Here is a 25,868-nt window from a genome sequence, read left to right as displayed (position 1 = left end):
ACATAACACCTATTTTAATTTAAATTACATAACACCTATTTTAATTTAAATTACACAACATCTAGTATAATTTAAATTACACAACATCTATTTTAATTTAAAGTATATAATATTTATTTTAATTTAAATTACATAACATCTACTTTAATTTACATTATATAACATTTATTTAAATTATATACAACTATAATAATTAAAATTATATAACACATATTTTAATTTAAATTAAATACATCTATTTTAATTTAAATTATATAACATCTATTTGAATTTCAATTATATAACATTCGTTATAATTTAAATTGCATAACATCTACTTTAATTTAAATTATATAACATCTATTATAATTTATATTACATAATATCTACTTTAATTTAAATTACATACATCTATTTCAATTATATAACAGTTATTTTAATTTAAATTATATAACATCTACTTTAATTTAAATTATATAACATTTATTATAATTTAAATTATATATACATCTATTTTAATTTGAATTATATAACGTCTATTTTAATTTAACTTATATAACATCTATTTTAATTTAAATTACTTACACCAATTTTAATTTGAGTTATATAACATCTATTTTTAATTAAATTACATACATCGATTTTAATAAAAATTACATATATGTATTATAATTTAAAATACATACATCAATCTTTTAAATTACATCTATTTTAATTTAAAATACATACCTCAATTTTAATTTAAAATACATGAATCTATTTTAATTTAAAATTCATAATCAAATGTAAGATAAACAAAATGTGATGTGAATTTTACTTGTGAATTCTTCTTTTCGTTTAACCATTCCAAGTTGTGGCATTTGAGATAAGGTAATTCCATTTGCATTGAAAACCTTGAATGTTGTAGGGCTTCCTTTTAGATGATGTCCAGCATAACTGACATCAACCTTATGCATACCTGTAAATGAAAATGTACGAGTGCAACAGAAAAATAAATGTCATACAAAATTCATTTGTTTCTATTCAATTTTTTACTTTCATTTTCTTCTTGAAAATATTTTGGTGTTTTCTGTAATCATTTGTAAAATTTAATTCCACCAATAAAATAATTATCAATAAAATTTATTAATGTATGTAAATTTACATTTTTTAAAGCAAAAATGTGCAACTGTTATACTATAAATTATATATGTTCATGATAAGTGTATAGATACAATTTCATAAATTCAATGATATTATCTCAAGACTTATAGTCTACTATAGTATACATATTTGACATAAAAAACTGAGCCACTTAGTCCAACTCTCTACCTTCAAACTGAACTATTATATAAACAAAAATGAGTACAGCTACACATTACATACCCGATTCTCATAAATGTCTGCTTGACTCAACAGGAAACTGATAGAAACTGCCAGAATATGGCCGACGCTTATCCAGTTGAATCCAAACCCCATGCAGGTCAGACAATACCTCTGTTCTTTTGATTATTACTGTTTGGTATGGCTACTGTGATTTGTGCACGCTTACTTGAAGGTATACTTTGCGAAGGTCCAACACCAATACATTTGATCCTGCCCACTGCCATTCTCTCAATTTTTCGGTGTATATGTTTGCAGGGGCCGTAAATGGGTCTACATGTTTATTCAACTCCCAGTGGTCAAGAACTGGCCTCATCTTTTGTTGGTTCTGCTGAATGATTGCCATTAGTAGAATCAGGCCCTTTGGGGGCCCCAATGCCTTCTCTGGGTACGGAACCAACCATTTATTATTAATCCGGGCCCAGTATCATGGCTTTTGCAGGGATGTACTATTCTGGCACTCTATTGTATAATTTCTGTGGTGGCTGATCACTGGACCACTTACACACTTACAAACAGAGCAGACTTTCTGTCTTTTTGAGGTGAGTGCATTAGAAGAATTACTACTACACTGATCTAGATTACAGATGTCGTTTTTATGTCAAGAGGACAAATTAATACCATTAGAATTGAAGCACAGGATATGTGCCAGGAAGTATAGGGTAAAAAAACGAGCTTTAGTTAGCAATGGTTTTGCTTGGAGGTGCACAAACCCTAACCTCTAACTCTACCCTCCCAAATAACCGTTAGGTAAGGTGCAATAGTACCTTAGTTTTGAATCATGCAAAAAAACAAAACAAAAAAAAATGTTTTTACTCATTTACACACAAGCAAAAACAATATTAATTCATAAAGTTATGGTAGATTGTTGGTATATTTTATTGCTTTTCCATTTTTTTTTTGTTTTAATTAAATTAAAACTCTAATAAATATTGTTCTTTTCTATTTTGTAGTATTTTTTTTTTGATCGTTGCTCAGCATATTCTGTTCATTTACATCTGCTTCTAATAGAGTCTGAGTGGACATTTATGAGAATTTGGTGCTTAAAATGCAACAATACCCAAAAATGGAATGACATCTCAAATAAAAATCACAACCAAACCAGACAACAACCCAACCAAAATCAATTCGCCTCCTCTCTTGAGACTCTCATTCACAAAGCGTTTAAAAGTAATCTAGATGATATAGTATCCTGTATCTCTACAAAGCCATCATTCACCCATGCATGGAGTATTGTTGCCACATCTGGAATGGTACAACTCCTACTAGTTTCTCCCTCTTGGACAGAGTCCAAAAAAGAGTCTCTGATTTAATAGGTTCTGCACTGTCAACTAAGCTCCAACCCCTGTCCCATCGCTCTGATGGTGCATCCTTGTGCCTGTTTTACAAGCATTTTAATGGAATGTGCTCTGATGAACTCATTGCACTTGTATCTACTCAATGGTACATACCCCCCGACAAATCTGTTTAGCAACAAAATCCCACCTTTTCACTGTAGAGTACCCTAGATGCCAGAAAGCCTTCTACTTCAATAGCTTCTTCTCTCAGACTGCTAGACTTTGGAATTTTCTCTCTGTTACCTGCTTCTCTGACTTAACTGACATGCAGAAGTTCATCTCCCTTGTAAACATGGTACCAAATAGTAACCCCTTACACCCAAATGGCAATATGCCTTGTTTTAGGTTAAAAAAAAATATGATAGCTTATGTCATAAGTATCATGACTATGATATAACAATTATATCTTATGTATTTATCATATAAAGATGAACAGCATTAGGTAAACAATGATGTCATAAAAAAATCTGCTCAATTTTGGAATAAGTCTAATTTATTTTTGCTTGAATAATATTTATATTTTTAGTTATATTTAAAAATATTTGAAAAATAAATTTATGATTCATGTTGAATATATCAAAATTTTAGTTTTTAGCCATTTGAATAAATTTTCTTTTTTAAATTAGACAGACAATAAAATGGACAAATACCATTGAAACAAACTAACTATGGTTTAAAAATCTTATAAAAACAAATACAAATTCTTTAATGGTTAAATATCTACAACTAAAAATACTGTTTCATTCATGTTTAATACTTACCAACAATTTTTGGCAAAAACTCAACTTGAAGTTTTCCATCTGATTTCACATTTGATTCATGATTGACTGTTACATTCCCAGGTGCTGATCACATCAAAATGCAAATCAAATAAAAAAAAATTAATTTTATTTCTAGAAAAACAACTTATTACCAAATATTTTCAAGGGTAATGCTGGGACAGGAATTTCTTGAGTTTCTCTATTTTTATGGACAATGCTGATACAAAAGTTTCTTGGGTTATGCTATTTTCATAGATAATGCCGAGACAAGAGTTTTTTGGGTTATACTGTTTTCATGGCAATGCTAGGAGAGGAGTTCCTTGAATTACTCTATTTTTAGTGGCAACACTGGGATAAAAGTTTTTTAAGTTTCTCTATTTTCCTGGGTAACGCTGGGACAAGAGTTTCTTGGATTTCTCTATTTCCAACATCAACAAATACTTTCCATAAATCATCCTAATAACTAATCCAATGTTATTCATGCCATTCATCAGTTTCAATCTTCTTATAATATTATTTATCACTTCAACTGGCAATCAGTCCATCTGATTAACTAGTATTCTCGAGTGGCTTTTGGTATTGTTAAGTAATAAGTCATTATTAAAAAAACAAGAAAATAAACAAAAGATGTTTTCTTTTGTTCATGTTCATTAATTTCAATAGCACGTACAGAATGGTTGTATTTTGATATGCAATGCACATGTGCAGTTAGATATGATAATTGTACATGTTTGAAACTTACAAACTTGCATATTAAAAAAGAACTAACCTGAGTTTAACTGGTTTACAAGTTTCAATAAATAAACATATGGGAATGTTTTACATTCAATATATCCAGCTCATTGGACCACAACAATTATAAATATTACCTGTATCTACCTACTTAGCGTTTTTACCAAATTATTATTTTTAAATAGGATTTGGAAAATTTAATTATTAGGATATTGTTTAGAATAGTTAAGGTAGCAGATTCAATTGATAGGATAGGCCAAGGGCAATATGGGAGGAAATTATAAAAATGAACTTGAGAAAAAAAAGGGATAAATAAAGACCTGATCTACGGTACATTAGTTTGGAAGTTAATTTCTTAAAGCATGTAAAATTATCTTTAAACCAAATATGATGGTGATGATTTGCTAAGAATTGCAGAATCAGAAATGACTTTCTATCTAACAGCTTAAATACTTCCAAATTACTTTCAAATTTCAAGAAGTCACAAAGTAATTCATTTTTCTTTTTCGATTATTAACAAAGGATTAAAATGACTGACTTGTTGACAAATAAAGAGAAATCTATTCAGGTGGATTTAATTTCATAATTAAATTATTTTGTCAACAGGATATTAACAATTTCATTTTATTTTATACTAATCTATTTTTGATTGCAATAACCATTCAGTTAATAGTAAAAATATGAGAAAATATTAATCCAATTTTTGTAGTTGTGAGAAAAAAACATGATATTAATATATATTGTTTAATGTGTTTTCTTCAACCAGTAAGCAATAATTCAATTAAGTACATTTATTTTTTGACAATATTTCTTGATCTGTACTATTTGTATTCTTTCTTATCTTGAGTGTCTTGACACTCATGATGAGAACAGTAGTCTGAAAAATTCAAATATGAATAACCAGTACTTATCTAAAAAATTTGGAAACAAAATATTTCTTTATATTATCATCCATTAGATCATGAACATGTTAATGGACGTTATAAAAAACAAAAATACATTATTCTCTGATCAATTGATAAAATGTCAATTTCTTTTAAAGAAACATAATTATTATCCCTATTGAATGCTTAGTTGACGAACAATTTCAATCAGAAAATCTATCTTTAATAATTGTTATATGAATGTAATATAAAATATATTCTAGTTTTAATTATCATTATTCATTAACATTTTTTCTATTAATTCATGTCAAATTTACCATAATGTTAAATAGTAGTAGTAGTTTTAAAAATGTTTGTAATAGTAGTAGTAGTAATAGTAGTAGTGTTTTCACCTGTAACATTGGTTTTAAGATCTTGTAAGACAGAAACTGGTCCAAGAATTGTGCATTTTGCAGATGTGTTCAAAGGTATATATTTGGTGCCTCCATCTGCGATAGTAAACTTTGTATAGTCTACCATATCAATAATCCATGGGCTTCCTGTAAAGCAATTGGTAAATAAATCAAGAATTGGTTCATATTGGTATTTTTGGTTTCAGCAAAAGTTGGAAAACAAAACTGAACAAACGGTGTTATGACAATGCATTTTTTAGTCAATGGAATTTCATGCTCAGATTTTCTACATAGAACAGATCTTGAACTAGCCATTTATTTTAGATTCATTACCATATAATATTTATAAAATTCAGAATATGTATTCAAATTTGAAACCATGGAGAAATAACAAATTTAATTTTTTGTAAACAACTTTAATTGTTTAATCTAGATATAAACATGAGATACTAAGAAAAATGTTTTATTTTTTTATTTTTATGTTTTAAAAATATTTATATAATTTAATTACTAAGCTAATAATAAATGATTAATATTTTAAACTATTCATATAATTTTAAATTATAAGCTAATAATAAATAATTAATATTTTAAACTATTCATATAATTTTAAATTATAAGCTAATAATATATGATTAATATTTTAAACTATTCATATAATTTTAAATTATAAGCTAATAATAAATGATTAATATTTTAAACTATTGATATAATTTTAAATTATAAGCTGATAATAAACGATTAATATTTTAAACTATTCATATAATGTTAAATTATAAGCTGATAATAAATGATTAATATTTTAAACTATTCATATAATTTTAAATTATAAGCTAATAATAAATGATTAATATTTTAAACTATTCATATAATTTTAAATTATAAGTTAATAATAAATGATTAATATTTTAAACTATTCATATAATTTTAAATTATAAGCTAATAATAAATGATTAATATTTTAAACTATTCATATAATTTTACATTATAAGCTAATAATAAATGAATAATATTTTAAACTATTGATATAATTTTAAATTATAAGCTAATAATAAATGATTAATATTTTAAACTATTCATATAATTTTAAATTATAAGCTAATAATAAATGATTGATATTTTAAACTATTCATATAATTTTAAATTATAAGCTAATAATAAATGATTCAAATTGAAAAATATTTATATAATTTAACTAGCAGGGGTGTGTGCACAACTTTGCCTGGTCGTAAAATATGCTTCAATATATTTTAATTTGTCTAGATTTCGTATATATTATTATAGAGTTGTGATTTCAAAAGTACAAAAAAAAAATAAAAAGTATTTGGATGCCATCAGCCAGAATCGAAAGCAAAACTGTAGCATTCAAAGCTGGTGATGTTACCACTGTACCAATGTGACATGCATGTGAACTGATTAAAAATTAAAAAGTAAAAATAAACTAAGATGAATGTACAAAATGTATAACGATTCTTTCAATTTTGACCCATTTTTGACCCCTTAAAAATTATTTTAACAGACTAAAGACCCATAAAAGAACAGTACATAAAAAATCTAATCATTTGAGGCCCCTAGCGCTGCTCTGCGATTTTAACCAAGCTGAGCCATCAAGTCCAATGTAAACAAGTTCTTGTCGAGCTATCCCCATAAATAATCAAATCCTACCCAATTTACACCATTAACAATTACTACACTACCACCATTACTCATTAATTACACTCATTAACCTTTCTCCTTGAGTGGCCTTTGGGCTTTGATAAGTGGCGATTCCCAAGTAAAAAAAAAAATCTTTAGTGATGGCTTCATCACCATCGCCATACAAATACACACGCACACACACAAAAAAACATTGCAGTTAGAATTTTAGTTTAACATTAAACATTTGAAAAGAAAAATTGCTTCATTATTTTTGGGGCTGCTTGTTCATAATTCTCTCCCTCTATGAAATAACAAAAATAAAAAAAATCTGTATGATGTATGTACCTGTGATGGAAAAAAAATATTGCACACCAAAAATCATATAAATTGATAAAGTAGTTTTATTTTTAAAAAGAAAGAAATTTTTAAGTGAATTTGATTCTTTTTCAATGCTCCCCACTTCATATTTGCAAGTTTGAATTATTTGAGGTTCTTCCCCTTGTTTGTTCAGACTGTTTTCAAGATGGTGTTGTAAGATTGCCGCTCATCCTTTAGCGATCAAATTTTGTTTTCATATTTAAAAATAAAACTACTTGATCAATTTATGTGTTTTTGGTATACAATATTTTCTTTCTGTTACAGGTACATAGACCATACAAAATTTTTTTTATTTTTGTTTTTTCATTTGAAGAAATTCTGCACAAGCACCCTGTTTTGTTCCAACTCTTTCTTTAAGATTAGTTGGTATAACTTGCATTAAGTATAGATTAAAAACGAATCTAATCTGAAAGTTACCAATATTATTTATTCTATATAGACTTATCAAGGAATTGGTCAACGTAATTTTAAAAACAGTTACATTCTGGATAGAAATTAATTACTTTCTTGGTAAATAATTCACAATATTTATTTGGGTGAGAAATCAAATGGATTGTTCTCCAAAATATTTGAGAGCAATTATCCATAGTTATAATATGCATTTAAAATTTTAAAGGATTAAATGGCATCAGCTCACATTATGCGCTCTCAAAGTGTTGTGATATCCTATTCACCTCATCTTTTGTTAGAACTCAAATTAATAAATATATTTCTATCAATCTTTCTCAATTTTGTTGTTGACATTGCTTTTCCCAATTCTTTTTAGAATCATGTACTTAGAGGAGGACTACGAGACGTATAAGTAAAAGTAATGTCATGGAGCTAACTGAATTTGAACCTGGCACATTCAGGTCATCAGTCCACATTGTTATCCATTTCATGACAGCTACCTTATTTCATAAAAAAAGATATTTAACAGAAATGTGAAAAAAGAAATGATGACGCCTAAGATGTCTTACCTTTGACACTATGTTCATTGAAGGTCATTTCTACAAGTTGTGGATCTTGATTGACAGGCGCGAAGGAAGCTGAAAATTTATGGTTACCTAAATTCTTCACAAAGCAAGGTACACGCCCTCCATTTACTTGAATTTCCAAATTACCAGAACCAGCTTGTGATGCATCAACTGAAATAAAATAAGTCAAATAGTAATATTTAAAAATAACAAGAAACAATGGAGAAGCAAACAAAAACTAAAATATTGTTTTTATTGTCAATGTCAACCATTAAAATAATGAAATAATTCTCATCATTTTGCATTAATAATAATTAAAAGTCTTTTTTATAGTGTTTAACTTAAATGGCATGCAGAGGGTAGGAGGGGACAGATATTCAAATGGTCATCTAATTATATTAAAACTCCATTTATCATAATATTACTCAGTATTTCTTTGAAGCATGTGGTCATACCTTTTTATGCAATTCTTTGTACTTTTTACAGATCTTTGAAGCTTCACTGGTTGTGCAATATTTGCAGATAGGTTTTGTAGCCCTTTGTAACCATGGCAATTTTGATTGTCCCATTACTGTTCTCAGTCAATTGAGTATTTTCCACTCAATCAAAGGTGCTTTGGATCAGGAGGCAGGGCCTCAGAAGAGGCATAGATTCCCATGTCAGTAAAAGGGAAAGGGAGCATTCCATAGCCCTCTAATCCACAGCTATAGTCTGGTCTTTTCCTGAGTTATGGTAGGGCCTGACATGGCCAAGGAAGCTTTTCTTTGATGTCAGTCATTAGGCTTTTAGTTTAAGTACATGAAGGAGATATCTGTGCCTAAACCTAAATGTAGGTTCCATGAGAAAAGCTTCTTTATTAGAACGGCACGCCTATGGAATTGTCTTCAGTTTTCCTGCTTTCCGACTGACTACAATATGGTTGTGTTCAAGTCTAACATAAACAAGTTTTTGATGAGCCGTTCCAATAAGTTAACAAATTTACTGAATCTCCATTACTAACGGTTACTATATTGTCCAATTTCTAACCCTCTTTAACCCTTAACCTTGAGTGGCCTCTTAGGCATCACCACTTATCAAGGCTATGTAAAAAAAAAAAGATGGCATTCAGCACTGGTAACCTTTGTGATCTCTATTTAGATAGCAATGTTCGTTTCACATCTGTAGGGGCAATGCCAGTAAGGAGATCTAGGTTTTTAGGTTGATAGGCTTCATGCAGCCAATGATGATGCCAGTGATGCAGTCACAGATGTTGTTCAAAGCTGGATCTGATCTTTGGCATGTATTGATCTCTCCTATACAAGACATGCATACTCTGCACAGAGCCAAGACAGTACATTTTAGTGTGTGTCTTGTTGCTCACCACTTGGAGTTGATCAGTTTCCAAAAGATGTTCTTGGAGTCGACTTTCAGTTTTGTCTTTATTCTTTGAATGAGAAAGTGTGATCCAGGGTTATGCCAAGTTAGACAGGGTTGATACAATTTTCAAGTCATGATTCCTGAGATGAAATTAACAGACTTGAATACTTTTTCATGATGTTACACAGAGATCATCAGCATAGATGAATCACTCAGTGTTCTGGTTCATTAGTAAATGCTACACAGTAATGGAGTCAGCACAATACGTTGAAGTAAGATAAATGCTTGATTTCCTCTATAAAAATATCTAGGCTGGTGGATTTACCAGCTTTAAAAGCACTGATGTTGATAACAAGCCCTTTAAGTAAGAATTGCTCAGTTTGTTCAGTACTTTAGGAATATTAAATTCAGGCTACATTTGGCTTTTGCTGTTTAGTAGTAAACTTCTAATTGAGCAACAACTTATGTGCAACTTGATTGGCAGTGAGGGTGTACTGCTGTTGTGTATGAGTTGATGGACCATTGTTTAAAATTTTTCTCCATATTTTTTTAAAGAGAACAAAATGACGTGTTGAATAAATTGTTATAAAAAGACACAAAGTATAGAAACTGTTTTATGGTTTTATTCAGCACAAGTAAAAAATTAAAAAAAATAGTAATATTTATAAGCAGGGACAGTCCATTATCATATTGAAGTCACCACACATTTACTATTTCTTCTGACACACTAAACAATTCTTTCTGTTAGAGCCTTCCTTCTCTGCAAATATTTTATCTTTCATTGTTTTAAAAAGTTGTCAATAAAAATATTAAGTATTTTGTATATATAGATCTGATCATTCTTTCATCAGATAATGTCCTATTCTCAATAGCATAAAAGAAAAAGTTGCTAAAAAGTTACTAAAAATAGCTAAAAAATTGCTTCAAAATTGCTTGATAGTGGTGTTTTGATTGAAAAACATGGCAGATGTATAATTAATAGGTATGTATTGATGAATTATTATTAAGCTGAAATTGGATGATCCTGCACAGCAGTTAATCTGGCAAAACTCTGGATGCAAATGTACTGGAAAATCGCTGTTAAACCTGTAATACCTGATAGATCTGATCATTCTTTCATCAGATAATGTCCTATTCTCAATAGCATAAAAGAAAAGGTTGCTAAAAAGTTACTAAAAATATCTAAAAAATTGCTTCAAAATTGCACTGGTTCCAGAAATAATATTTGAGGAATTACTTCCCTATGCACATGCAATATAATCCTGCCACTTCTTACCAACACACGGTCTTAAAACATACAAAAATGTTGCTGAATAACTTAATAACACATAAGCATTGACACAAAAACTGCTAATAATGAAATTTCAAAATCATACTTACTATTGAAATCAACATTTTTTCCAGTTTCGTATGACTTTGGCATGTTTAATACAGAGACTTTACTGACATCAAACACTTTGCAGATGTATGGGCTTTTTGAAACATTCATATCATTAAATTTGATATGGATGCTATGATCTCCTGAATAGACAAGACAAAAATAAATGAGACAACTGAAAACAAGATTAAAATGATTTAAAGTTTATCTACATTTTACATAGTTTTATTTACAACTAGTATAGGTACACACAGGATTACTTAGGAATAAATGTGGACCCATGTATTCCTACTCCCATCCCTGAACATCATATTGCCACTTTTACTATTTAAATAAAGTAAGGCATTGCTTTTTATATTTATGGATGTCCACATCTAACAATATCATTATATAAAAATATACACCCTCAGTCATGAACAAAATCTATGCTCAAATTTGCAGAAAAAGAAGTTCAGTGGTTTTGGAATTCAGTTATACCAAGGTATTTAACAATGGATATTTCTTGTGATTTTTGTTTTGTTTCTCGTGAAATTTGTAATTTATCATTGGATATTGGGACTGATTTATGCCTTTTGTAAGGCACCTATGAACATCTTGGTCTGAAGAGAGTCTGGTGTTTAAAAACTGTTATGGTTCATTGTATGACTTAAAATAAACACTACCTTGAAACAGTTGTAAACAACTATAATACCTTTATGTCTGCTCTTTATTTGGAACATGAATAAAAAAATACATACCGCTCTCTCTCTCTCTTTTTTTTTTTTTTAAATTCAATTTTCACCCCAAACAAGGCACAGTGCCACTTTGAAGCAGGGGGCTACTATCAGGAACTTAATTAGCGGGGTCATTATGAAGGGAGATGGGTAGAAAGATGTTTGTTAACATTACACTTGAACTTCTGCATATCAGTGCAGTTGGGAAAGCAGAATCCCGGAAGGGAGTTCCAAAGACCCGCAGTTCTGGGGAAGAAACTATTGGAGTAAAAGGCTTTCTTGCACCTAGGGATCTCTACTGTAAAGGGATGAGACTTAGTAGCTTGTCGGGTTTGTCGGAGGTAGTTACATCGGGGAGGTACAAGTGTTTGCAGTTCGTCAGAGCATTCAGCATTGAAGTATTTGTAGAACAGGCAGAGGGATGCAACATCTCGTCGATGGGACAGAGGCTGAAGCCTAGATGACAGTTCAGGACCTATCAGGTTGCTGACTCTCTTTGTAATCCTGTCCAGGAGCGAGAGACAAGAAGCAGATGCACCAGCCCAGATGTGACAACAATACTCCATACATGGGCGAATGGTTGCCTTATAGAGGTATAGGATACTGTCAGGCGTAAGTAGTTTTCTAGCACGGTAGAGGGAGCCAACCTTCCTTGCAGCAGCCTTGGCAATGCTCTCAATGTATCTATTCCAGTTCATATTCCCTGTAAACATTAGGCCGAGGAGTTTAAAAGAAGTACTTTCAGGTAATGTGTTCTTGGCCATTGCTATTGGTGGTAGAGAAGGTTTCTTGTAGTTATTGAAGGAAACAAGCTTAGTCTTAGCAGCATTGAATGTGACCAACCATTTTTGTCCCCATTCCACTACGGATTGGAGGTCATCCTCTAGTGTTTCTGCCATTTCCTTGGATATGTGTTTATTTGTTTTCCTCTCATATCTGTTATAGAGAGTGGTGTCATCGGCAAATATACCCATCTCCGAAACAATTTTATCAGAGAGGTCGTTTATGAATATCAGGAATAATAGAGGTCCAAGGATAGATCTCTGAGGTACTCCCGCATTTATGCCGTATTGTTTGGATGTACGACCGTCGAGGACAATTTTGATTTTTCTATTACTTAAGAAGGATTTAATTACATTATGAATTCTTCCAGTGATTCCATATGATCTAATTTTCCTTAGAAGACCATCGTGTCATACCCTGTCAAAAGCCTTAGATATATCGAGGGCCACCGCTCTACCCTCCCCTGTTTTATCCAATGAACGGTATATACATTCAGAAACTACAGTTAAGATATCTGCTGTTGAACGGGCTTGCCTGAATCCATATTGTTTGTCAGTCAGGAGTTTAGCAGCTGTTAGGTGCTGGACTAGGGCTTTATTAACTAAGGACTCAAATATTTTGGTGAAAAGCGGGAGGAGGCTAATGGGGCGATAATTTAGTGGGTCAGTTCTTTCACCAGAATTCTTGAAGACTGGTACCACAGAGGCGGTTTTCCAGCAGTCGGGAAAACAAGATTCGTTAAGGCATTTATTGTAAAGTTTGGACAGAACTGGAGCAACATCGGCAGAGCATTTTTTTAATAGCACAGCCGGGATGAGATCTGGTCCACATGCTTTTGAGGTGTCTAGATTTTTTATAATAGCATGTACCTGAGAAGGGGTGATTTTTAAATCGTCTAGTGTGGCATCTGTTTGCAGAGGAAAATCAGGGAGTGAGTGGTGTACCGAGTTCAGTATGGAGTTTGAGGCAAACCGACTGGCAAGCAGGTTAGCCTTGTCAGTTGCCGTGCAAGCAACCTCATGATTGTTTGATAGTGGGGAAATAGTTGACTGTCCATTATTTACTACGCTGTTGTAGATTTTCCAAAAATCCCGGGTTCCTAATTTCTGTGCTTCGATGCGTTTTCTGGTGGTTTCAGAGTAATCTTCTTAGCTGTCTCTATCACTCTCTTACAATTATATCTAGCTTCTATAAACTTCTGTTTATTTGAGCTGGACTTATGTCGGTTGAATCTGCGGAACGCATACTGCCTTTGACAAATGGCAGCTGCACAAGCAGAAGTAAACCATTGGGGGGAGTGGGGCTTGCTATAGAATTTCCGTGCGGGAACATGTGCTTCAATAGCAGTTTTGAACCATTCAGTGGTCTTATTTGCACACTGTTCCGCTGGAAGAGTAAAGATATTTTGCCATGGGGCATCTCTGATGAGCTCCCTGATGGCTTCCCAATCAGCCTTTTTGTAATACCTCGTTGTTTTGAGTAGTGGGTCTTCAGTTTTAGGGTGAGAATTTAGGCTGATTTCTACCATTATCACAGCGTGATCAGCATTCCCGAGTGGGCTGTGGGCATTTGTTGTACAGTCATTGGGAACCGTTGTCAGAAAGAGATCTAGAAGTGAGGCATGTTGATCTTGCTAGTCTGGGAAACGTGTCGGAAATATATATATATATATATATATATATATATTCAACTCAATTTCACTGAATATTGAGCTATTGGTATTTGCAAACCCATTCAGGATATTCTATATGATATATTTATTGTGACATAATCCATGACTTGGATTATGTAATTAATTAAAAATTGAAATGTTTAATTTCGGGCCAACGAGAAATGTATCGTTTTTTTGTTATTTTATTATTTTATCAAAAAGGCAAATGAACATAGTTTCAAGAGAGAGAGACAGTGAGTATAGGAAAGAAGGAGAGAGAAGTGAGAAAAGCCTTTTGATACGCAAGCTAGCAAGATGATCGGGTCATTTGACCAGCAACCCATCGACCCGTGCGGGTTACTAGGCAACGAAGAATGAAGGAAAGAAAGGGGGTGAGAAAGATACTGAGAAGAGGGAGAGAGAGAGAGAGAAAAAGAAAAAAAAGGGAAAAGGCCTTTTTGGCAAAAAACAGTCTCTGCTGGCCGTGTTGCCAGACAGATGTGCGAAAGTCTCACCCCAGCGACAGAGGCAGCGTGGCAGCAATGCTGTCAAGATAGGAGTTATCGACCCCGTCAACAGCGAAAGGAGATAACGCCTGGGAGAAACTCCACCAACAGCGAAAGAAATGAAGTAATGCCTGGGAGAAATTCCATACCAACAGCAATAGGAGATAACGCCTGGGAGAAACTCCATACCAGCGGCGAGAGGATGCGATAAATGGCGAACTTTACACATGTGCGTTTTAATCCGAAGAGACGAATATTAAAGACATTTTGACCAACTGCTTGGAATGAAAAGAAAGAAAAGATAAAAAAAAAAAGGGAATAAACTCAGTAAGTCATCTCTGTGAATATTTCCCTCTCTCGTATATTAAGACATTGAATTAATGTTGTCATCATTTGTTTGCACTAAGGATACACTTTTTGTTTTGATATATTCCTCGTTGGCATTTTCGAATAGTAGACAAAATACCCCTCCCCGTCTTTATAATTTGTTGTTTTTTTATTTACACTCAATTGCATTATTCCTCCCCTACCATAGTTAGTTCATTGTTGTATAATAAAATTTAAATTCGAAAATATTACCACTGGTGTTCTTGCTTCATTCCTTCTCGCGTGTTGTCGTGTTCGGTTCCCGTGTCTCATAGCTTTATTTTTGTCTGTGTCACATGTGCGATAAAATACTGGGATCTTGCTTTCCAGAAAATTCTATCATACCCCTATGTTTAGTTGTTGCTTAAATCCCCACCTTTTATCGTATGTGTTACAATATATATATATATATATATATATATATATATATATATATATATATATATATATATTGGAAATTTTATTTACTTACCCCTTTTTGCAGTGCTGAAAGTGGTGAGGAAGTCAAACGTTGACCCCTGTCTTGTGTATGATTTTACTTATGCTTGATAATGGGTAGAGCTATGTTGTGGTCAGTTATTTGTCAGACTGTACTAAGAAAGCTCCTTCTCCCAAATGAGTCATCATTATTCCCGCCCCTGTGGCCCCTCTGCTAGTTACTGCAAGACTTTTTATTTGAGTACATAGAAGCAGTTAATAGAGAAAAGACCTGGCTTTGTACTCTATTGACGATCAATACTGAAAGCCTATCTTTGCAAATAGAAAAGATCTCTAAAGAAAGGCAGCTGTTGAACTGTCTATATAATTCTTTCGCATTCCCTTTGGAAAGAACAAAATGTTCTAAAAGGAGAAAGAAAAGGATAAAGAATTATTTCCTGAGGAATGGATAGTTCTCAACGGAAGCTTCAACAAAAATCATACCCAGCCCAAAAGAAGAAAGAAACAGAAAGTGTTTTATTTTCAGAGGAAAACCTGCCAAACAAGGCAAATATAATTTAGAGAAAGCCAAGAAAAGAAGATTGCCTTTGCATATATTCTGGACTGAAACAAACAGTAAAAGAAAAAGATAATTTTGGTACTGGATGCTTCTATCATATATTAGTAAATAATGAAAATATATATAGCAGTTAAGTTACACAGAATTTTCTGTATTTCATTATCATAAGGACCTGTCAGGTTAATGTATGAAATTGATAGTACCACATGTATTTAGATATCCACATGGTATTATGTTTGCTAGCTAACCGATCAAATTCTTTGTTATTCTAGCTCCTGTTTTCACCAACCAATAATTAGGCTTTTATCAGACAAAGATCGGCTGGCTTCTATTTCACATTTCCTTGTTTATTTTTTGAGATGGTGAGTTATCCTTCTTTATGCATTAAAAAGTGATCTTTTTTTAAATCTGGGTGTGCTGACATACATTTTCTTATTTTTTGTTCATATTTAGGTGTTATATTAGTTAAGTTTTTTATTTATTAGTTATTATTACCACTATTTTTTGTAAAATAAAGTTAATTCTGTACATACAGCTGTTTTTCTATTTGCTTCTGCAGTTTAAAGGGTTTGGGGATTCTTTGAAGTTTAGTATTTTGAATTTCTCATTCAGACACAATCTACATGGCACGTCTAAATTCCTACATGTACTGGCTTGTACTATTTTCCATTTGACTGGTTCGCTAGTACTATTTTTATTCAGTATTATTTTGCTATTAAATACGATTTCATGGTCATAATAATTATTTTTTCAAATTCAATCATTCTTTTGTATTTGTCTTAAGCAATGCCAGGACAAGGGTGCTGTTAATATTTCCTTAATAAAGCATTTTGTGATAATCAATTAGGATCAATATGTAAATTGAAAAGATTGACACCAGCTAAATGTTTTAAATAGTGATAATAAATCATATAAAAAAATAAAAAAGAAAAATTAACAAAACATTTTTCTCTCTCCTAAGATGAAAAATGGAAGTTTTTATTTTTATTTTAAATTCTTTCAGAAATCATATTTTTGTAGATTTATGTTCATCTAAAATAACACCGCACATTTTTTTTTTATAAATCCATAAATTTGGCCCACACCACTGAACATATTGTGCCTAAAGGAAAATCTCAATCTACTGAAAAATTAGTCAACAGAAGCCAATAAAACAGATTTAATAATTTGAATATTTTGTTATCTTTAATATTATTCATATACTGTTGAATATTTATCTCATAATAAAAAAATAATGTGTATTTGAAATATTTAAACCAAGAAACTAACCTGATTGTTTGGGAGTGAACTGAATGTTGTATATTTCATCATTTTTCTTTATGTTAAATGGAATACTTTTATTTGACGGAGCTGAGATGAAAAAGAAAACGATTTTATCTTGATTAGCTGCCATGTTGAATGAGAACTTAGCAGATATTTCATTTTAAAATTTCGGATCAGATGAGAAAATTTTGTAATATCAGATGGTCTTTATGTTAATCAAATTAAATTATTCATAAGAAAGAGGAAAGAAAGCCAGTCAGTATATATATATATATATATATATATATATATATATATATATATATATATATATATATATATATATATATATACACAGATAGAAAGAGAGAGGGAGAGAGAAAAAGCTGTTAAGGTAAGTTACATATTAAAATTAGCAAAAACAATTAAGTAAAAAGAGGATTAGTTAACAGTTTTGCATTATCTTTTTATTTCTTTTATTTGTTTATCTCTTTATCTAAAACTAGCAGTTGATTTCCCATTTATAGAAAACTATCAAGTACGATTAAATATTGCAAAAAAAAAAAAAAATAATAATAATTGATGAATTTGAACAAAACTAAATTTATAATTTCTGAAAACATGCATCAATAATTAGCCTAAATCACTGCTGAAACAGGTTTTTTGGCGAAGAGTGATACCGGTATAACTGTATAGGGGAAAATCTCGTTCTACTTTAGATATAAAATATTGAATGGTTTTGTGCTAGAATATCCAATATCTTGGAGGAAACCAAGTGTATTAATGAATAATTGAACAGTTGATTCTAAGAATGAGTAATCATATTTGATTTATGTCAGTTTTACATACTGGGTCAATTTTAGTATGAATGTTTTATTTTTATTCATTTTTTTTCGTGGAAATCGCCCTAGACAAGGCATGAAGCCACTTGATGTAAGGAGCTTAAGGAATACTACTTCAAGGTCAAAAACTTGCCAACGATAAATGTTAGATGGAATAGATTCTGGTAAAAAAAAAAAAAAAAAAAGCAGTAATTCTTTCCTATTTGTCAGAAACATCACTCATGGAATATGAGGACTAAAGAACAAAACAAGGGAAGCAAGAGTTATGAGGCACTGCCGAAAATAACCTCAAAATCCACTTTCTACTCTCTTTAAATTATAACATGGGTTTGAGTTAGTAAGAAACTCTGGAGACTCAAACCAGATCATATTTTTTCTGTTCTTCTTCCTTACATCTTCTAGATTTTCCATCTCTTCATTTTATTTTAAACTGAAAAGCCTATATGTTCCTCTAATCGATCCGTTTTGAAAATATAATATTTAGGAGCCTTACACTTATTCTTATTTTACATGTGTACTTTTATTACTTATAACTAGACACTGTGTTTTTTTTTTTATTGTGTTTTAATCTATTATTTATAATTAGTGGTTCCTATATTGTATTAAATTCTATACTAAGTTTACTTAGGAGGTGACTGTCGACTAACATATATGCTGCTTCTTTGAGTTATCTTGCTCTCCACCATTCTTCTATATTTTTTATTAAAAACCTCCAATCCTTGTCCTGTTGTAGATGTGTATTCTTACTACTAACACTATATATTTCTATAGTTTTTTAATGGTATTTAAATTTATTATTTTTAATGGGTTCTATATTTATTAAATTCTAGATACTAGTGCAGTTTGTGAACCAGATGTATCTAAGTGTCCACTTGGGTTTGCCCAGAATCTGACAAAAAACAATGAACTCTGCTGAGTGTCATTAAGCAAATCTTACAAATACTACTGAAATAGAACATAGCAAAAAGAAATAAGAAATAAATGGAAAATGTAGAAATTACAAGAACACACACACACACACACACACACACACACACACACACACACACACACACACACACAAAATAAACAACCTACTACAACAGTGTTTTATTTCTTATTTTTTGTTAAGAAAAACTTTCAACCAGTTTTAAAATTTGTTTATGCAAAAAAAAAAAAAAAAGAACATTTTTTTAAATTTTTTATATAAAAGTTAATTAATAGAACATTATTTTTCATGTTTTGTATATGTTTTTTGTATTAAATGGCAACATGTTTTTTTTTTTTTTCAGTTTTCTTTTTTTTTGTTTCAAGACATATTTTTTGGGGAGGGAGGATGAGCAACCATTTGTTTATTTATTTATTTATTTTTTGCAGTATGTCTTCCAACAGTCCCTGGCAGAATATATTATTTTATTATAGGAAGGAGAGTTCCAGAATTGAAATTTGGTACAGTGAGCAAGAAATTTCTTCTTTTCAGCAGGGGTCATATCCACTGAATACCCAGAGTGGTGTGAGGAGTTTGCTGATATGTTTTTGTCTGTTGTAGACAGACTCGTCTATCTCCACCCTAGACTTCCCATCTGCCGGGGATTCCTAAGGAAATAATCCTGGAAAATATAAAGTTCCTCCAATCTGCAAGCTCTCCCTACATTATATTTTTCTTTGTAGCTATCTCGTGTGCCCACATGTATATTATCTTCATGATTTGGACGATTTTTAGATGAGATTGTTTGAAAACCATGCCAGTTTGCAATGAAGCCCATTTTTGGCATTAAACCATCGAAGAGAGAAGTCTGCTTTCCAAGGATTCATTTTACGCCACAGGTTTTGCAGCTCATTTCATCTGCTAGTAACTTTTCATTATTGACAACAGTCAATGAATTGTTCAGGCGCCTGTTGGTTCTTTCCAAGGATGATTAGATTTGTTGTAAGTGTTATGCTTCATGATTAATTTTCTTTTATTCTCTTTCAATATTTTTCTAAAAGTCGTGTTGTACTTTCTTGGGTGGCTTTTTATTGGGTAATCGCATTCAAATTCGTTGCTGCTTTCGGATTGGCTGGTCTATTTGACACTCTGTGATTTCCATCAGGTTCTAGGCAAACCCAAGCGGATGCTTAGCTACATTAGGTTCGCAAACAACACTAGTATCAAATTATATACTAGGTCTACTTCGAAAGTAATTGCATCCCAACATATGTGCTGCTTCTTTGAGATGTTTTATTAGTTATTGTTCTTCTGTCTTTAATTGTTACTTTGTCCCATAAGTGAATAGTAGTCAAAATAATCTAAATTATCAATATTTCATCTTAAGAATTAATATTGTAATGGGATAAGTTATGTTGAAATACAATTGAATCGATTGTGCTCATTATGAACTAATGTATGAGCCTCCAATTTATATGCAATTCTCAGTATAAATTTGCATTTGATTAATTATATACACTAAATTAAAATGCAGCTGAATTTGATATAAAATAGACAAATCAGAGGAAACTTTAATTGTTGGTTACAGGAAATTGTGATCTTATGCAAAATTTAGTCTTGATCCCATTTTCACAATTAAAAAATTTTATTTTTTATTTTTTATAATTTTTTAAAAGCGCAAACTTGTTCTAATGTATAATCATTGAAAAATGTCCTTTAATTCTTTAGTAACTTATAAAGTTGTGAAAAAAAATGATATTGCAAAAAAAAAAAAAAAAGAAAAAAAAGGAAATATTTTTGATAAGAGATGTTACTGAAATGAGATGTTACTGAAAATATCAATTAAATTATTATCAGATACTTTTTAGCAGTAAAAAAAGAGTGTTAATTACTAGAAAGTTGTAAATAAGCCAAAATCTAAAAAGAAATGCACTCATGATTGAAGTGAAAATTAAGAACCAAGAGAAAAATAAATTTAACATCGAAAATTCAATTGTAACAAAATAATGTTGCAATTGAATTTTTAGTTTATTTTTTTAAAAAGATAATTAAATTTGAAATGAACAGGGAAACAATTAGAAATTGAAAAAACAAAAAAAAAAAAAAACAAAAAAAAAAACAACAACAACCATAAACATCCGAAATAAACATTACAAATAAACCAACTTCTTTTAACAATAATAAATAATAAAAGATTTGCAATTATTATTGAAAGAGGTGGAAATGTATGGATCGTTTGTTGCTACTAAAATTCTAGAGCACACCATTTTACTGTCAGTGAGCACTCAGTAATAATGACTCATTTAAAAACTCCTAGTGGAGTACCTATTTACTATGCCTCCCCACGGGACAGAGTTAGACACCAGGGTCGTTTTTTAACGTGGAGAAAAGGTACAAAAATAAAAATTGTCTCAGTCGTGAAGGATTTCTCCTTCACCGAAAGAGAACAAGAAATGGAAGTGCAGCATCTGAAGAACAGATGGTATTTATTTGCTCCCCCACTGAGCAAATTAGGCACAAGGCCGTTTTTAATGTGAGGTAAAAACCAGCTCCCCTAAAAGTAGGCAAAAAGGGGGCACTCTGGTTACCAAAAATAATAATTGTCCCAGTATAGAGGGTTTCCCCTCCATTGACTGGTACAAATCATCTTAAGTGCAGCATCTGAAGAACAGATACTACACTTTGATCTTGACCAAAAGGCCAACTGTATAATTACAAATAATGATCTATATAATTATTAATAATGATCTGTGTAAAAATTCATAGTGAGTAAATCTTAACAATCATCATTTTTTTTTTTTTTTGTAAGACTTTTTAAAACAAGTTGAATTTATTTTGATCAGTTTATTTCTGATTTTTATAAATATATTAACAATCAATGGTGTTCAGAAGTGGATGTGCATCCAAATTGGGAGTGGGGGAATATTCAACCATATTAAAAGTATCTTCCTTCTCATAATATTTCTCAGTACTAGACCTAGCAAATATACCTGGTGAACCAAGTGCAAGAGAGATTCCAAAAATTGCATTTAAAGGACAGTTAGAATCTTAAAGAGATCTCTTGGTTGAAATGCATGAGATAACTGGTGAATGTTTGGCCCATACTCAGCTTGTACATAACGACAAGAAAAATAAAAAAAAAGGACTTATACTCGAGTTTTGGGGACGTACAATCAATAAGATGTTCCCAGGCATCACTAGACTTCTGCACACCATTGTAAACAATATATTGTCAATCTTTTGGTAAATATAAAACCACTTTGTAAAAAATTTACAATTTTTATGGAAAATACTGAAATATGTAGAGAAAAAAACAAAAAAAAAATTTAAAAATTTAATATTTTTAAATTTCACACACTGAAAAATTAAATTTTGTATGAAAAAAATATAAAAATTGTTTCACTGATGATTTGCAGTGAATCAATAAAAAATGAAATACATTTCACAATAACCTCATATTATTTAATTATTTTACATTATTTCATTTAATACAATTTTTGTACTTTTGTCGCATGTAAGATGAAAAGAATAGGTTTTAAATTTACAAAATTAAAGTCATTTAGTTTCTTAAACTTTTATTATGAATCAACATTTTTTTTATATAAAAATTAAAAAAAAAACTCATGAATTCAATGTTTGATTGAAGTTAAATAAAACCAAAGAATAAAAAATAATCGCATAAAATAAGCTTACCTCTTTTTCTAGACAAGCACAGAAAATGTGTGCCAATGGTGGGCATAACATCTTTATCAAGAGTGAAGTATCAATGTCCTCATCGGAATCATGCTTCACAAAAATCAGTTATGAAAAGAATTTAATGGCACATGCAAAAAACAACAACCTTCCCATAAAATATTTGAAGAGAGAACTTATGAATACGAGTAATATTGTAGTTTTTGATTATTATCTTGTTTGCTTGTTACTATAAACACTTCATCAGGTGAGAAGTGAAATGGGATAATGTAAAAAGAAGAAATGGCCGTATAACGGGTTTCTATTTATGAATTCTTAGACTATGCAGTAAATTACATCTCAATAAGGAATAAAAACAAATTGGAAATTCACTTGAAACTTTAAAATACCTAGAATATTTTATAGCATATTTTAAATGCTAGAAAAAAGAACTCTTCAACATGCATGCAACTATCTAATAAAGGTAATCATCTAACTTACAAACATAAATCAAAAACCTTTTTCTATGACAAATTAATTAAACTAGGTATTTCTATCATCAAACATGTCACCAACAACTCAAAAAGCACATATACATTATCCACAACAAAAACTAGCATTTATTCAATCCCTAAACACAACTTAAGAGAATAGACAAGCATAAAAGAGCAATTCAAATAAACAATTACAAAACTATCTTCTTTCACACATGTATTATTTTGACCACATTTGTAATTTTCCTAAGGTAACACTAATTAAGCCAATCTCTTTATATAATAAAATAGGAATAGTTTTTTTCCTCTTCACAAAATTACAAACGTTGTCCTCATACAAAAATCGAAAATAGTCACACAACATGTTAGTACTTGATGCATGTTTTCTGACTATTATCATTCAATTTAATTTGTTATCACAAATTACTACATTATTTCCGAAGAGAGTTATTCAAAACAAGTCATAGTGAATCGTGGTAGGAGGATAACTCATTCACTTGATATATTCGACTGTGACTACTCCAGTTAGGACCAGAGCAAATATCTCATTGTCTACGCTTATCGTGAATCATCATAATTATTTTGTTTTGTCATCATGTTTCCCCTATGATTCAATTGTTGCAAAAATAATGAATGGCCCCTTTCCAATTCACTTCTGATTAAAACAACAATTTCATTGGCTACTCAAACATAAACCTTAATTCTAAAATTCACAGTTAACGAACACTGCAGAATGAATTCATTTACAGTAAAGATGGCTGCCAGCAAGTCATCCATTTTGGTCTATTACAAACACTGTGTAATGACGGAGTTAACAGCATTTCCATAGAATTTTAACTTAACTTATTTACTTTTACATTTATCTTCACATAAACTCTTCCATTTGATGTGTGTGTTTTGCAAGAGGAGTGCCAGACAAAAACAACTGTTTGATGCCAAATTCTTCAAGAAAAAAGGCCAAAAATGGCTTATTTACAAATTCAGGCAATACTTTTAGAAACAAAAATATCAAAAGAAGACAAATGAAACATCTTTATTAATATGCTATATAGAAAAACTAAATGGGTATATTGAAGTTATTAACTCTGGACTATATTGAAGATGTTTGTTCCCAAATATTTGTGTCTTTCTTTTCTTACATAATTTCATATTGTTTCTTAGCATTGAAATGAAGACAATCTGTGCAATTGACATCATGGTCTTTTCATATAGGCTTTTCTTTACATAGATACACTTGCATTAAGAGACGTTAATAATGTATTATTCAGTTTACATATTGTTTAAAGCATACCAGAGGACTTTGAAGAATATTTGCAACTGTTATATTTAACTTAATTGTTGATAAAGTTGCAGCTGAGTGAGCTCAGCTAGATCCCACTCCACTTCAAAAGTGAGAGTCTTCTTTCCCACTCCAATCCAAAAATGAGTCTTGTCTTTTTGAGGGGGAGGATTACTTGTTGGAACACAAACATTTATTTCAGAATTTTAGGTGGGTGATTCGTTTTCTATATATAGATTTATAGACTATATAACCAGATATTTTTTAGCCAAAGGAGATAAATTCTATGCTTTTTTTTTTTTTTTAAATATTAAACCAACCACAAACCCTAAGTACTCCAAACATCTTTCCTTTAATCCTATCAATAATCTTAACTTCATACGTAATCCCACACAAAAAAATACAATAATGAATATTTTACTTTTCAGATTTAACTAGAATGATTACATGTCATTCAAAAGCTATCTGGCCAGAAATTGAGTTATCATTTTACATTGAACTTTTACATGAATCTGATCCCTTAATATAACTTCTAAAATAGTTTATTATATGGCATTAATAACATGTTGAAATGGCTTCCTTTGAAGGAGGAAGTGTCTAGGAGATATTAAATTCAAAGGCAGTCCTCAGTCACCTATAAGTTTTGCATGTGATTTAGCAGAATATTTTCAACAATGACAAAAGTTAATCTTGAAATTTGCCTTTTTATCTTTTTTATTTCGTAAATTTGATTTTTGTGAAAATATTGATAAATCTCTAGAAATCAACATGTTGAATGTTTCAATTTTCACACACTGCTTCTATTGTATTTAAAAAATAAATTGACCAATTTTTTGTTAGAAAAAGAATAAGTTAAATATTTTTTACATGTTTCACAGTTCGTTATTAGAAAAAATCATTCACATTCAATGCTACTGCTATTACTATTGCTATCAACAACATCAGCATCTTTTTTCTATCCTGACATGGGGAACCAATAGCGCTTTGTGAATTTTACTTCTGGGTTATTCCACACATTACTTTTCTTTTTTTTTTTTTTAGGGGGATGCACATTTTCTTTTAACTATTATAATAATTATTATTGAGGGTTTAACTTCATAAATTAATGACTACTTCCTAAAAACAAAACAAAAATTACCTCAATCTAGAAGGATCCTTGCTTTATTATGTTTCAAAATTGATTAAAATATTTCTTCATAAACATTTTTTTATTCATTACTTTCCTTTATTGAGGGATCATGCACATTTATTTTCATGTTAACT

General features: G+C 30.6%; 1 protein-coding gene across 2 annotated transcripts in view; it reads right to left on the bottom strand.

Annotated features, from left to right (window-relative positions):
* LOC145287981 (filamin-B-like) overlaps positions 1-25,868 on the bottom strand; it is a 306,042-nt gene that overhangs the window by 114,254 nt on the left and 165,920 nt on the right. The window contains exons 13-18 of one of the 2 annotated variants that reach the window (XM_080135975.1): positions 17,439-17,519; positions 11,156-11,296; positions 8,423-8,590; positions 5,448-5,594; positions 3,440-3,523; positions 797-937 (exon numbers count right to left, since the gene is read on the bottom strand). The exons of the other annotated variant lie outside the window; for it this stretch is intronic. Coding sequence (XP_079992101.1) covers positions 797-937; positions 3,440-3,523; positions 5,448-5,594; positions 8,423-8,590; positions 11,156-11,296; positions 17,439-17,519 — 762 coding nt within the window. The remainder of the gene's footprint in view (positions 1-796; positions 938-3,439; positions 3,524-5,447; positions 5,595-8,422; positions 8,591-11,155; positions 11,297-17,438; positions 17,520-25,868) is intronic. 2 annotated transcript variants of the gene reach the window in all.

Source organism: Euprymna scolopes, chromosome 11, assembly GCF_053919585.1.
Source record: "Euprymna scolopes isolate OS-2025 chromosome 11, ASM5391958v1, whole genome shotgun sequence".
NCBI classification, from domain to species: domain Eukaryota; kingdom Metazoa; phylum Mollusca; class Cephalopoda; order Sepiida; family Sepiolidae; genus Euprymna; species Euprymna scolopes.
The sequence above is the reverse complement of the archived record's forward strand: the minus strand, read 5'-3'. Positions and strand labels throughout refer to the sequence as shown.